The 14,844-nt window shown below is 52.4% G+C and overlaps 5 protein-coding genes across 5 annotated transcripts; 3 read left to right on the forward strand and 2 right to left on the reverse strand.

Moving 5' to 3' along the window:
- Positions 1-370: 370 nt before the first annotated feature.
- Positions 371-1,635, forward strand: NEUTE1DRAFT_74844 (uncharacterized protein; the record flags this gene model as incomplete). Its single annotated transcript, XM_009849139.1, has 2 exons — positions 371-1,066; positions 1,166-1,635. 2 exons carry the CDS (start codon positions 385-387, stop codon positions 1,633-1,635), a joined length of 1,152 nt encoding a protein of 383 aa, XP_009847441.1.
- A 2,157-nt stretch (positions 1,636-3,792) lies between these two features.
- On the forward strand, positions 3,793-5,207 carry NEUTE1DRAFT_106737 (uncharacterized protein; the record flags this gene model as incomplete). The annotated part of the gene is made up of 3 exons (XM_009849140.1): positions 3,793-3,834; positions 3,950-4,568; positions 4,660-5,207. 3 exons carry the CDS (start codon positions 3,793-3,795, stop codon positions 5,205-5,207), a joined length of 1,209 nt encoding a protein of 402 aa, XP_009847442.1.
- A 1,348-nt stretch (positions 5,208-6,555) lies between these two features.
- On the forward strand, positions 6,556-8,193 carry NEUTE1DRAFT_143604 (uncharacterized protein; the record flags this gene model as incomplete). Its single annotated transcript, XM_009849141.1, has 2 exons — positions 6,556-7,412; positions 7,483-8,193. 2 exons carry the CDS (start codon positions 6,556-6,558, stop codon positions 7,928-7,930), a joined length of 1,305 nt encoding a protein of 434 aa, XP_009847443.1.
- Positions 8,194-8,263: 70 nt separating this feature from the next.
- On the reverse strand, positions 8,264-8,823 carry NEUTE1DRAFT_106739 (uncharacterized protein; the record flags this gene model as incomplete). Its single annotated transcript, XM_009849142.1, has 2 exons — positions 8,264-8,531; positions 8,576-8,823. 2 exons carry the CDS (start codon positions 8,821-8,823, stop codon positions 8,264-8,266), a joined length of 516 nt encoding a protein of 171 aa, XP_009847444.1.
- Positions 8,824-9,884: 1,061 nt separating this feature from the next.
- Positions 9,885-12,769, reverse strand: NEUTE1DRAFT_143605 (uncharacterized protein; the record flags this gene model as incomplete). The annotated part of the gene is made up of 2 exons (XM_009849143.1): positions 9,885-10,729; positions 10,795-12,769. 2 exons carry the CDS (start codon positions 12,767-12,769, stop codon positions 9,885-9,887), a joined length of 2,820 nt encoding a protein of 939 aa, XP_009847445.1.
- Between the last annotated feature and the right edge of the window lie 2,075 nt (positions 12,770-14,844).

Genomic DNA, 14,844 nt, shown 5'->3' on the forward strand with positions numbered 1-14,844 from the left:
CACTTACCCCGGCATCATCCTCCAATTTCCCCATGGCTCTCGCACTTGTCTACGTCTAGCCATTTCTGGTAAGTCTCGGGACCTGGGCCGAGCAAGTTGAAACAACCAGAGCATGAACAAATCAGTGCCAGGAAGGTGATGATGGACAAGCCGACGGATCTATTGTTTCCAGGTCCGGCTGGGCGTTTCCGAAGTACGGGGATGTCGCCCGGCATGCGATGACCTCAAATTTAAACCAAGAAGATAAGGAGAATGAGGTAATGTACGGTGCTGATGGTTGACGACCAGCTATATAAGACCTGCCGTCCATCAATCCTCATCATCACCAATCGTCACTTCCCCAACCCCTATCTTCCCCATATTACATACTCATCCCAAGTCACAATGCGCGCCCTTTCCCTCCTTGCCGCCCTCTCGGCCGCCGGCGCCACCGTCACCGCTTCCCCCGTCGGCCCTGCTCACGCCCCACGGGCCCTCTCCGACTCCAACCCCTTTGTCGGCAAGAAGCTCTTCGCCAACCCCAAATGGGCCTCCAAGCTCGAGGACACATACAAGGCCTTCACCTCCAGGGGCGACTCGGAAAACGCAGCCGTAGTCCGCAAGGTCCAAAAGATCGGTTCCTTCGTCTGGGTATCTTCCCGCTCCGGGCTCTCCGAGATCGACGAAGCCATCCAGGCCGCTCGTGCGGAGCAGAGCCGGACGGGACAGAAGCAGATTGTCGGGTTGGTGATGTACAACATACCTGATCGCGACTGCTCTGCGGGCGAGTCGGCGGGCGAGCTGAGCACCAAGAATGACGGACTGCGAATCTACAAGGAGCAGTTCGTCAAGCCGTATGCGGCCAAGTTGGCGGCGGCCAAGGACTTGCAGTTTGCTGTGGTGGTGGAGCCGGACTCGTTGGGAAATTCGGTGACCAACTCTGCCGTCGAGTTTTGCAAGCAGGCGATTCCTACCTACCGGGAAGGTATCGCTTTTGCCATCAAGAGCTTGCAGTTGGATAACGTGGCGGTGTATTTGGATGCTGCGAATGGTGGATGGTTGGGTTGGGGTGATAGTTTGCCCAAGGGTATGTCCTTTCTTTCTTTCTTTCCTCTCGTTTATTTCCCGTCTCCTTCCCTCTCCCTACAACCTTCATCAGAACACAAACTAATAGATCACCCCACAGCCGCCAACGAAATCGCCACCATCCTCTCCATGGCCTCCCCCGCCAAAGTCCGCGGTTTCTCCACCAACGTCTCCAACTACAACCCCTACCTCGCCACCAAGCGCGACTCCTTCACCTTGGGCTCCCCGTCCTACGACGAATCGCACTACGCCTCTTCCCTCGCGCCTTACCTCCAACAACACGGGCTCCCTGCGCACTTCATCATCGACCAGGGCCGTGTGGCTTATCCGGGCGCCAGGAAGGACTGGGGTGACTGGTGCAATGTCAACCCGGCTGGGTTTGGCCATATCCCCACGACGGACCAGAGCGTGCTGCAGAACTCGAATGTCGATGCGATTGTGTGGATCAAGCCGGGAGGTGAGAGTGATGGGCAGTGTGGATTGACGGGGGCGCCGATTGCGGGAGCGTGGTTCGGTGGGTATGCGGAGATGTTGACGGGGAATGCGGATGCTAGTGTGAAGAACAGTTAAAGGGGATGAGATGATGAGGGACGGATGATGTCGATTCGATGATGGGCTGAGGTGGTGATCTGAACTTTTGTACATATGGATTTTCTCTTCGTTTGGTTATATTTACCTACTTGAATTACATTCACAAAACATAACTTGTGTGTTGTCTTCGGTCAGCATGAGCATATCCGCACGCATTTTGACAGGACTCGAAGGCGAAAACTGAAACGAAGGGAAACCGGAAGAGGAAATGGAAAGGGGAAAAAGGAGAGAAGCTCGCACGGACCCCGTCCCATTCTGATGTTCGAGGGAAGGAACAACAGCAGTCAACTGCACCTGCCAAAACCAAGGAACACAAACACCAAAACAAGCAGGAACACGAGGTTAAAGGCAAAAAATATCGACGTGGGCCTGATTCGAACAGACGCTCCCTAAGGAACCAGATTTCAAGTCTGGCGCGTTAGACCACTCCGCCACCACGTCTTTGATGTTGTATATTGTTTCGTGTTGTACAGACTATATGACACCGCGCCCCCGGGGGGGGTCGCCACGTGTCACGCTAGGTAACACCGTCTCACGTTTTCTGTTTGGCGCTTATTCTTCCAAATTAGTTATCTGTGTAGGGCTTGAAGCACAATTCTCATTCCCTTCAGCATTCATCTTTTGGAGGAAGCTGTTCAGGGCATGGTGTTGTGTTGGTGTTGGTTGGAAAGACGGAGCTGTACGGGGCCCGATCACGGCGCTTGCTATGGCGGAGATAGCATGCCCGGTATCGACGCATGGATGGAAAGTTTGCTGGTGTTGTATGGCATCTCCAACTAGATACCAAGACGATGGGAAAAGAAAAGAGATAGAGAGTCAGAACTATGCGACACTCAGCTGAAAAGTTTAAATCATCGTCTCGAGTTGGTTCAGTGAGACAAGGTGAAGTTGTTGGGGAAAGTTACGTATCTTTCATTACACAGCAGGATGAATACCGGTACGAAACTTACCGGTGCTCGTGCGCCGGACGGGGAGCGGTGAACTACGGCGTTGATTCCACTTTCCGTCCTCCTCCCGTTCTTTCCAACTTCCAAATCCCCGATCATCTTGTATGTTCTTTGGCACGCCTCCTCGCACTGAACTCATTGAACCACTCGCTATTACCGTGACGAGGAATAACTGGGAACCAAGAAGCAAATGAATGTTACAACTCTTGCTTGTATACAACCATCACGTCACGTCACCCTTGGCATCATTCAACGCTTTCGTCTCCGTCGTTCCAGCTCGCAATCACCACTGACTGCCCTGCACTTGTGAAGCTCGGAAATATCCCCGGCGATACCAGCACACCGTAACCGCGATCATCTTCAAAAGGTGTTGCAGCGCACACAAAATCCACCAGCACTGTCGACCAGCCTAACCCAAGATAGCAATATCCCAGAAGATTACGTGCCTTAACTCCGAGGGTCTGCGGCGGACATAGGTATCTTCGTTCCACGCAAGCGACTGGCGGTTTCATTGCTCGCTGGTTTCAGGGCCTTCCTGAGTCAAACGATCAACGGTCGTGCTGTTTACCGGCAGTTCGGATACGACGACTTGTCCGACAGCATGGCTTCTGACATGAGTGATCGCCATTGAGGAGCACTTTGTGCGGCCGTCCAGTCGGGATCGGGGATAGACAACCTCCGCGATGGGGTCCCGTTGGCTGACGGCTTGGGAACAAATGGAACTCCATGATAATGGATGGATATTGGATATCCAGCAGGATAAATAGGAGCAAATTCAAGTGGAAGCCCACATACCGATACCCCGAGCGGACCGGGCACCACTCATCGCCGAGTGATCCACTGCAGTGTCGGGACTTTGTTCGGGCGGGTTATGGGATGAAAAGATCGATTCCAGTCACCTGGTTCCGGGATCAGCAAGGCTAGAGGTACCGCTAGAGGACCGGAGACGGTAGCCACCAAGGTTCTTCCTCCACTCTATTCCCGTTAGAGTATTCTTTTAAAAGCGAGACATTATCCCATCCACCGGTTTACTTGCCTTCACTTACACCGTGACCAAGTGGTGTATAAAACCATCTCTTCGATCTTCAACTTTCCGTTTCCGCCAACTTCCCCGTACACTATATATTCCGGCCTGATAGCATCACAAGAACAACTCATCTTCAAGCACCTTTGAGTATCAACAGTAAAAATGGCAGCGTCAAAAGACTCCAACCCCTCCCAACCAACCGTCGTCATTATTGGCGCCGGCCTCACCGGTCTTCTGGCAGCTCAAGCTTTGAAAAAAGCATGTTTTCTTCCACAACCCAACCCCTCTGCCTCTCCAACGAATCACTAACTCCTCGCAGCACGGCTTCACTGTCCTCATCTACGACTCGGAACCACACCTCAACTCCCGCCCGCGCGACTGGACCATTGCTCTCCACTGGGCTCTCCCAATCTTCTCCTCCCTCCTCCCGTCTTCGATCCTCGCCAACTTCGACCACGCTGTCTCCAACCCCCACCTGGACTTTGACGAGTGGGCGGAAACGCTGCCTATGTATAATGGCGAAACGGGAGATCTAATGTTCAAGAGCGCAGTACCGGGGGCTAGGAGGATTACCAGGAGGGGACTTAGGGAGGTGTTGAGTGATGGGTTGGATATCGCTTGGGGACGGAAGGTGACTAGACTGGATACTGAGTCAAATCCGGAAAAGGTAAAGGTCACTTTGGAAGGGGAGGAAGGAGTAGAGGAGGAGGTGTGGGCGGATTTCGTGTTGGGGACGGACGGGGCGGGGAGTAAAGTCCGTGAGATCCTCTTTGCGGATCAAGAAAATGGAGAAGAAAAGGCAAAGGCGAAGAGGAGCGGGTTCATGATTGGGACTTGTGTTGTTGATTATCAAGATGAGGATGTGGTGCGAAAGGTGCTGGAGAAACATCCGGTCATGGCTATGGCGATGAGTCGAGGGGCTGTTGGGGCTTTTGGAGGTGACTTTTTACTTTGTTTACCTACCCAAAACCGAGAAAGGACGGGAAGCAATCACATGGAATAGGTATGACAGCAGCTAACACCCCACAGTCCAATACACAACCGGCACCCCTCCCTCCAACCTCCACCACACCTTCTTCTGGACCAAAATCTGGAAAGGCAGTCTCTCCACCACGCCCGACCTCCCTCGCAAGGGCCCCGAAGCCGTCCGCTACCTCAAACAATCCTGGCAAGGAGACCTCTCACCCGATTTCCAGTCCTTCGTAGACGTCACGCCCGAAGACGATACGCACACCCAGGCTTTCATTGACGAGATGGGTACCTGGATTGCACAGCCGTTTGATAATAGGGACGGGAGGGTAACGCTGGCAGGAGACGCGGGACATCCGATGCTGATTCTGAGAGGACAGGGGTTCCAGCATGCTGTCATCGATGTGCAGAATTACGTACAGGCTCTGTTGGCGATCAGAGACAGTGGAGCGGATAGAAAGGATTTGGTGGCGGCGTATGATAAAGATATGGTGGAGAGAGGGAGCGAGGCCGCCCTACAAGCGCTGGAGGAGGCGGAACTGGCGATGGATGCGAAGAGTGTGGAGAAGATGTTGATGGTTAGGAAGGGACATGGGAGGAGTGTTTGAACCTGCCTCTAGGTCTTAGCTGAGGCTTGATGACCGTTACGGTAGAGGGCTGGATCCGTATTGGGTCGTGTGGGTATGATGACAAATAGGAAAAGAAGACAGGATTCAGAGCAAGAGAAAGAAGAGGCCGAAAGGGGGAAAAGAAGCGAAGAGGAGGTCAATGTACCCACATAGAAGAGGCCATTCAGAGATGATGAAACACTGGTTGTTCTTGGTGTTGCTCACTCGCATTTGGTTTTCCCTTTTGAGAATCTGAAAGGAAAGAAAGGAAAGGCCGTCATTCGATAGACGTTACATACAGCGATACAGGTACCTACCTACCTACCTGTAGTGTACGGACCCATACAGGGCAGCCGCAATGCGGGAAATCGAAACCATCCTGTGTCCTGGTCGAATCCTTTGAGTTTCCGCAATATTCGAATATCTAAATGTACGAGAAAGTAAACTCGGATTTTACGTCGGACTTGTTCAAGGAATTGGCGGATGAATTGGAAATCGGGAATAGGATCCGCGGATGTTCGTTTCGCTTGGTTGGCGATTTCAAGCGGCGGCACCGGCAGTTAGGTTTGGGGGGGATGGCCGATGTTACATTACATACTATGCGATGTTTTGCAGATTACGACGTCGTTGAAACTTTGAGCGTTTGGTAAGGTTGGATGCTTTGTAATGGTCGTCCATCAACCAACAACGCTTTGTGCAATTCTCAATAAAAATCAGGGGAAGCGATGGAAGAGAGATAAACATCTGACAGGAGGGAAAAAGAAAAGAAACAAGAGATGAACGGACAGGGAAGATGACGCTGTTGGTTGGATGGGCTAGACCTGGGAGTAGGGAACCACGTGGGGCATGGTGGCGATCGGACGGGCCCGGGGAAGAAGGGATTGGGGCCCCGGAAAGCCGAGGTGGAGGATTTTGAGAATCTTCCGGGGATCGACCATATGGAAGTTGTAAGTGGAGGGAGGGTTCGTTAGTGATGATATCAACATGAGGATAGTATACATGTCCAGGTAATATTACATACTCACCTAGTGTTTCAGTCTGTCACTGAAGACGGCCAAGTGTGTGTATGTAAAATGTTACCCGACAGAAACCGAGATACCAAAAAGAGGGGAGGTACATACATACACATTACCGGACCTAACAGACCGAGACGAGAATTGTACCTTAGCCGAGCTTACCTTCTGAATTACTGCGCGCAATATCACAATTGCCCATTCGAGACACTCAACTTGATCGTCGTCGTCGTCAACCGCACTCTTATGCCTTTGACCTTCCTACCTGATACTTTATTTTCCCCGATCATGGAACCTACATGAATTCGCTGCGATCCAAGTTCTTTCACACCAAAATGCCGGGTTCTAGTGGTAGCAACCGACCAGCAGCAGCAGCAGCAGCCGCGGACAATGCGACTGTAACGTCGAATGCGCAAGGCCCCGCTGCACAGAAGAACAGTGTCGACACGTCCATGTCAGCAAACATCACTTCCAACACTGTGTCAGACGCACGTCAGCAACTACTACTTCAAGACGTGGAAGCCGAAGAAGCTCACGAAGTTCCCCTCCTCGCTCCAACCACCACCTACGAGCAGCAAGCAACATCCTCATCGCAACTGAATTCCTCCAACAACAGCCACTACCATGACTCTCGCGAGTATGGCCACCACCACGGCCCCCACCACGACAACATAGAAGCCGCCGGCCACGACTACGCCTCCGACTCGGACGAGTTCTCCCTCACCGAGGGCTACGAAACCCAATCCACCGGCAGCACATCCGCCACCTCGTCCATCTACGCGCACACCTACGAGCACGGCCGGCGCTACCAATCCTACAAGAACAGCCGCTACCCCATCCCCAACGACGATGCCGAGCTGTCGCGCGAAGACATGAAGCACGCCATGCTTCTTGAGCTGCTTGACGGCCAAATCAGCTTTGCGCCCCTGGGAAAAAGTCCGCAGAATATCCTGGACATCGGCACGGGGACAGGCATCTGGGCCATCGATGCCGGTGATCGATGGCCGATGGCGAGAGTCAGAGGGATGGATATCTCTCCTGTTCAACCGGTCTGGGTCCCGCCGAATGTGGACTTTTTGGTCGATGATTGTGAGCAGGAGTGGTTGATGAGGGGAGAGCTGGATTATGCGCATTTTCGGTTCATGGCGATTGTGTTGAAGGATTTGCCCGTGGTGTTGGGGCATGCTATGGAGTAGGTCTTCTTTTTCTTTTCGTCCCATTACCTGCAGGTGGTGACAATCTGCTAACAGACCACAAAACAGAGCCCTTAAACCAGGCGGCTGGATCGAGTTCCAAGAACTAAACTGCGAAGTCTTCTGCGACGACAATACCATGCCCGATGACGACCCAGTCAAGGTCCTCTATGACTTTAGTCAAGAAGCCTTTGCCAAGTTCAACATGAACATTACCATGCCCAAGATCCTCAGACGATTTCTCGCCGACGCCGGGTTCGTCAATATTCAGTGCGTCGTCAAGAAGGTGCCCATTGGTGTCTGGGCGAAAGATAAGACGCTGCGGTTGGTGGGCATGTATCAGAAGATGGCCATTCTGGAAATCATGGAGGCACTGGCGGGCAGACCGTTTGATGCCCTGGGATTAGATCCGGTGCAAAGGGAGATGATTTTGATGGACGCCAGGAAGGGGTTGGATAATCCGAGGGTGCATCGGTATTTCAACTATTATTTCTGGTTCGCGCAGAAGCCGTTGTAGGCTGGGCGCGGAGGTACAGGTTGGGAAAAATGAATGGCATTGGAGTAATGGGCATGGGAAACAGGCATTGTGGGCCTCATAGCGTTGGTTTAATCTTTTGGATGCAGCAGCCGGTTTGCCATCTCCATGTCTTTTCTTTGGAATATAGGGAACAGAATACCCGTACATACAGCAAGATGTATATACTCTGGGTGGGCGGACTGGGCCTGAACCGATGGCGTGATCCCTTTTGTTCCTGAACCTTAATCCACCCCTTTCTACAAGCACCAAATGACGAGGATGATGACTCTAACAATCTCAACCCCCGCTGCCCGATGTTGTTACAGCTTCAATCTATTCTCGCTTCGATAATGAAGCCTTCGGTACCTCTTGGTAGGTAGGATTCCGAGAATTGGACAGCGCGGTCATGGAGGATTTGCCCATCTCTAGGCACCACAGGTACCATTTGTTGTCTTTCCCTTTACCGGGGCTTGCTCTTGTGGTGGCTCGTGGTTTCCAGTCGCTTTTGGAGTAGTGAGGAAGGAGTGGGCTCAGATGTGGTTGCGGTACTGGTATTGGTGTAATGGTTCGGGATCGTGTTGTTGCTATAGCTGAGGTATTGCTGCCGCTGATGTTGTAGGTACCTCTACCTAGAGGTAGTCTCACGCCAGCGTGGCCTTGCCGCATTCCGCGATGGTGGAGCTAGGCTCTTCGGCGTCGGGGTGAGGGGTGATTGGGGTCTGCTCGAGTTGAGCGAGGTAGTTGGTCAAGTTGTCGAGGGTGAGCTTGGGCTTGGCGGTTGTGGTGGTGACTGTGATGGTCGTTGTGGTGGTCGCCCTTGTGGTAGATGGCGGCCCTTGTGCTGGGTAGGGCATGTGGACGATACTTGCAAGGCTTTGGAATGACGGTGCCATTTTGTCGGTGTGAGAGAGTGGGCGAGCTGATGATGCTGAAATACCCTCGTCAGTATATTGTTGAAGGTAAGGAATGTATGAGAAGTACAACAGGCCGGCCGTATCACAGAATGGAAAGCTTTACCTGGAAAACTAAGGCAGCTTGGTGAACACCAACCAAAAAGGGGGAAGGATTAGCACAAGAAAAGACCGCCACCAAACAACAAAAGGAACCATGACCGACATAAAATATAAGTCAGCTAGATCTGGAGATGGTTTTATCTTTTTCTTCAGTTACATAGCACCAGGCGCGATACCTCGAATCAAGAATCTGGCCGACGATAATCGCGAGGCTTCCAGTCCCCGGCTCGCCGGAAAGAACCTCCTTGACCTTGAAGTTCTAGACCAAAACAACAAGACATGCGCCAATAACAACAAAAATGTTTACCAGCGCTTACATACCTACCTACCTACCTAACTCTACCCTTATAAGGTCTTGAGCTGCACCAGCCTATCAGCAGCAACTATGTGCGAATGAAATATCTTCTTCGATCTTCTGCCAGGGGAGGCTCGTTTCCAATAGCCGCCTGACATGGGCTACCAGCCTCCAGAGGCTAAGGGGATGCGGTTACACAAATAACTTCAACGGTCAATGGCGATCACCCCCAGTCGCCAGAAGAAACGAAACTGCGCTGTGCCTTACATGCCCTGGTAAGCATCATCAGAATGAGTTCTCAAATGCCGATCCAGGGTTGAACCCCGAGTGTCTCACAGAAATCTCCAGTCGCACCAAGTACGCTAGCTTTCAAGCAGTCAGAGTTGTTGTTCCAGAGTCCTCGGCACAGATAATGGTGCTTTTTAAGCTACTCCAGCGTTCAAAAGGTATACCTACTCACATCCACATACAACACACACAAAGCCCAAAATCCTCGCGGACTGTAACGCCTTCCCAGAAGAAAGCCGTCAGTCCGATCCTACCACGTTTTCGCCATCGATGCGCCACGCTTTGCTTGCAATATCCAACCCAAAAGAAAACCCTAGGTAAAAAAGTAAACCAAAGGATCAAAAAAAATCCAACCAGGCTAGCTCCATGCCATCTTGAGCCCGTCCCACTGCGCATTACATGCTTCATCTCTAAGACCCACCTTACCAGCCACCGACGTGCTCTTCTCCGACATAGTCGTAGACCTTGTCATCACATGTAACTCCGCCGCGCCTCCCGTTCCTATGATGCTAGAAGACGTGTTGCTGCGTGCGTGTGATATTGACATCAATTGCCCCTGCGCAGTCGGCACTGGGATTTGTGGTGCTGGGGTTCCATGTCCTACCAGAACCCGAGCCTTCAACCACACTTTTGACGTCTTGCTCGGCTTCGTATCAATATCATCATCACCACCGGACCCAATCTTCAAACTCTCAACAGCTGGCTGCACAACCATCAACACTTGTTTTCCATCATCGTTTCCCGGCGGCTGCGGTGTCTGCCCAGCCATCGTTCTCTCCAAACCTTGCTGCTGCGCCCAACATAACTCCACCAACCTTCCACCTGCCTTGTACACCTGCCCTCCCAACGCCGCGAAACCCGCATGAAACCGTATCGGTCCCGGCCTCGCCCAAAACTGGCAAGAGAACCTCAATGCGTCATCGATGTGCTCCGTCAACGAGCGCTCCAGTCTGACGATGCCCGCTGGATCTTGATCCTGCAGCAGGAAACGGGCAACACCGGAGAGGAAGCGATCTTTGAGGCGGCGGGCGTAGTTCAGACGGGACTCGATGAGCATGCGTTTGGCTTCGATACCGTTGGCGGAGGAGGAGGAGGATGACGTGGAGGAAGAGGGGAGGGAGATGCCAGCGGTAGCGAAGAGGTGAACTAGGGAGGCTTGAACGTGGGCGGGGGATGTGGAGGAGGTTGGATCTTCGCCTTGAGCTGTTGGATTAGTGGTTTAGTAAATGGTGGGAGAAGATGGGGCGGGAGGGGAGGGGATGGCTTACCCTTGGTGAGCATATGGAACATGTTTTCCATTTCAGCTTTCATGGGATAGGCCAAGCTTGATGCGCTGATGGGATCGTGGTGGTGGTTCAACGGCAGATTTGTAGTGAGCAGGGAGAGCGGTTTTCGTGCGTTCTGAGCTGATGGGACGTAGAGGTTGCGAGACGGTATGGCGTTTGACATTGAGAAGTCAAAGTGAAAGCCGCCAGGTGAGATGGCTGTAGTTGGAGCCATGTAGGGACTCTCAGGGGTTCCAGATGAGATGGCGTTGAAGACCCAGAAAGGAGAGGACAGCGCTTCTGAGCAAATGAAATTGGCTAGTATGCTGTGCAGCAATGTCTGGACCATCTCGGTACTCCCGACCAGAAGCTCGCTGGGCAGCTTGTGATCATCTGTGATCTTGACGAAGTCTTTGACGCCATCGCAAAGCTCGTGAAGCTGGAGAGGGTGTAAGCCGGTCAATAGCCTGTTCGGATCCTTTGATGCGTAGTCCCGTGCCCAGGCATACCATGTCTCATCGCGCTCTGCGAACCAGGCTTTGATTTCCTGGTTGGACAACAATCCAGGAGTGGGCTCGAGTGCCGGCGCCAGCTGTGAGCTGGAAATCGTAAGATCGATGATTTGCTTCTCCTGTCGCATGGTCTGCGCTTTCAGCTGTTGCGCTTCAGCGAGCAGCATCTTCTCCCTTTCTTTGACGCTCTGAAGCTCATCCTGCCATTGCTCCCGACGGGTCTCGTGGTGCTTCTTGAGGATGGCCAATTGTCGGACAAGATCCTGGTTCTCGGCAAGTAGGTCCCGTTCTGTTCGTTGCAGAGCGGCAACTCTCTGATACAAGCCACGGTTCTCCAGCATCAACTCTTTCTCGTGGTCAACAGTCTGGTTCTGGGTTGGCGTGAACTGTGTTGGCTGAGAGACCATGGACTGAGGCGTTTGAGGTCTGGTCAAAACAGGTGTTTGTTGGGATACCATAGACTGGGATGTTTCGGATGCCGCAAACCGTGGTATTGCCTGTGGCGTTGGAGACTCTGCTGTCTGGAATGTCATGAACGCTTGCTTGGATGGTTCCAACGACTGTAAAAATCTATTGACCTTGTCGGTCGCGATTTCGCGGTCGTTATCGTAGCTCCTTTCATGGGCGAGGAGGCGTAGCTTATTTGCGCTCGCTCCCCTCCGGTGAGTAGATTGTGACCTGTCCCTTTCCCGTGCTCGCTCCCGATCCCCGTTTCTCTCCTTCTCGCCTTCTCTATTTCGCTCGATCTCCTTTAGTGAAGCGTGGACAGCGGTCGTATGCTGAATGCGTTCATGAGCCTCCCTTGTAGCTTGGGCCGCCGCTTGTAGAGTGCTTCTACTATGACTACGTTCGCGATTGTCGCGAGTGTCGAAGGACTGCTGTGTAGCACTCCTTCTAAGGCTCGGCTGGCGGCTCGCTGGACTCTCTAGGACTTCTCGAAGATCTTGACCTTCACGACCTTGGCGCTGTTCACTTCTTGATCGCGACTGAGAGTGATGATGCCTCGATCGTGTACGGCTATGACTTTGGCTGTGATGCGTCTCACTCTGTCCATCCCGCGACTGGCTGCTCCAAGACTGATAGACTTTTTGCACCAATTCTGTAGCCGACGGATTCTGGGGGATGTTTTGTTGAACGAGATCGCCGAATTGCCCCAATGTCGAAGTTGGCGTGTCTGGCACCTCAGGAAGCGGGAAAAGCGGAGGAGAGAAGGCTGCGCTGCTTTCTGAATATGGTGAGAAGACGCGGTTGAATGGCTCGAAAATGGTCGCTCTAATCTGGGGACTCCCGTTCGTTGGAGTCGAATGGTCAGAGGAGCCCATGGAAGATTCAGAGTCCCTCTGAAAGAGCAAGCCTGGGTCTCTCCATCGATCTGGAGAGACTGCCTTGGATCGAATGTCTGTAAGTGATCGCTTTGGGGATACTGTCTTGGACCCGAGGTCAGGCTGGCGCGAGCTGTAGCTCATTGTCAAAGGCAGAAGTGCCTGACGGGGAGCAGAGTAGAGCTGAGAAAGGGTGCAATGTGAATCAACATAGAGGCAGACAAAAGCTGACCAAAAGAGACGAAATGATAAATGATAAATGGGTGAGGTTCGAAAAGTCAGGTCTGCGCCAGAGCACAAGAAATTAGTGCGTGGGCCTCGCCGTCCACTGCTTCGGTCCGGCAAATGCGACCTTGGATGCGGACAAGTGACCAGATAAAATGGGAAGAAAATGAAACGGGATCAAAGGTCAGTAAGTACAGCTAGGCTAGCAGCCTACCAGATACTATCAAACCGCACTACAGTACCGCATTTATTGATGGTTGCGGTGCAAGCAAGCACATGATAGGCCCTAGGCCTGAAGTGGGATTCGAGTGTTTCCCGGTCACCCACAACCCAGACTGCCCTTCAAAAATGGCGCCAGAGTTGGCCGTTGCTGGTCCTGTTGTCCAACTGTCAGGATGGAACATACCCAGCCAGGGTGTTGCGAACAAGACAGGGCGTGTTACCGAGACTTTCTCGGGTAGATCTCGGGCAACGGGGCTACACAACAACCCACTCGGTGTGTGCTTGAAGTGGGACAGTCAAAGACAGGTGGCGCTTATGGTGATCACCATTACCGGTACGAATTGTTTAAGGCGGCCGCCCCTGGTTGTCTATCACGCGGGGAAACCCGATCGAACTAGGGAGTGACCGTGTTGTATCATTTCGGAGATAAGGTTTGCTCTCCTCTAAGCGGAGTAAGGAATGTCCATATGTGCGGGCAAGAATGAGTCTAGTCAGGTCTGAAGAGGTAGACACTTGTCCAAGAACCGACGATCCAAACTGGGCGGCGGGAGAGGTTGGAGTTGCACAGCCTAGCTGGACCGAGATTGAATGGTGATATGTACGTCGCAATACGCTTTCGTAATGTCGTATCCGTCCGTTGATAGACTTGGTGATGTGCCTCACCAAGCACCATTGGCCAATATTGAAGAGTATAGTCCGGTGGAGAGAGCATCAACTTCAAATTCGAGTTGGTGATCGTCTCGAGCAAGCGCTGTGGTGGATCCGGAAAGAAGCCGAGCTCATCAGGCGAGAGCGTGACTGTGAATGGGGTCAGCCAGCAGCGGTCGGTCTTCCATCGTTCCATGTCTACTAGTATGGGTTGAGATCTCTCTTGGATGTTGGGTCGCTTTATCGGATGAACCTGTTGGTGATAAAAGATTGTGGCTCAGGCGGCGGTACCATGTGCTGCTGTAAAGCGGAATGAAGTTGGAGAGAAAAAGGGAAGAGGTGAGGTTCAAGACGGAGCGCGACCCCAGCCCTGGGCCGTTTTAGCGCAACGAAGGTACGATGTAGCGAGGGCTATCTCGCACTGTGAACTGAACGTCGTGGTCAACATCATGATATCGATGTAGTCCTCTTCCAGCCAACCCGACAAACCTTGTCTCGTGATGTGTTAATATAAAAGTCCATGTAGAAAAGCAGAGAGGGGATGTGCCGAAAGTCACAAAAGAAACAGATCGAATGCTTGGCTCGTCGTATTGCACATGTCAGCATAACAAGGGAACCGCGCCGTTGAGGATTGTCCTCTCAGTGCTTTCATCTTCTCACACGGTGATTGATGCCCGTCATACTGTGGAATGCTCTAAGCGCCATGAGTGCCCTGCGTGTGATCAGCTGCAACTGCTAGTATGTAGACCTCGTCACTGTAACGGTTTTATCTGCCCCTGGCGAACGAATTTCGGTAATTTTCGTACGTGAACCACCGATTGAAGGTGTAAATTACACAGACAGGAGGGTAATTTCAGTCGCAAACTCATCATAGAGCTCCAATACAATCATCCGAATGCCGCCATCACACATGATACCAAGGGAGTAACTGGTAAGTAATAGAAATCGTAGCGAACATCGCCTTCGCTGGTTCATGAACCTCGTGGGCATGCTGTTCAAGGCTCATCCAGATATTGATCCAGCCAGAAAAATACGATATCACCAGGCAACAAGATCGCAAGCTTTTTGACGAGGGCCAATGAAAGATGGCACGGGCGACGGACGAGAGGCTCAGAGGACGAACG

This window comes from Neurospora tetrasperma (genome assembly GCF_000213175.1).
Source record: "Neurospora tetrasperma FGSC 2508 unplaced genomic scaffold NEUTE1scaffold_1, whole genome shotgun sequence".
Lineage (NCBI taxonomy): Eukaryota > Fungi > Ascomycota > Sordariomycetes > Sordariales > Sordariaceae > Neurospora > Neurospora tetrasperma.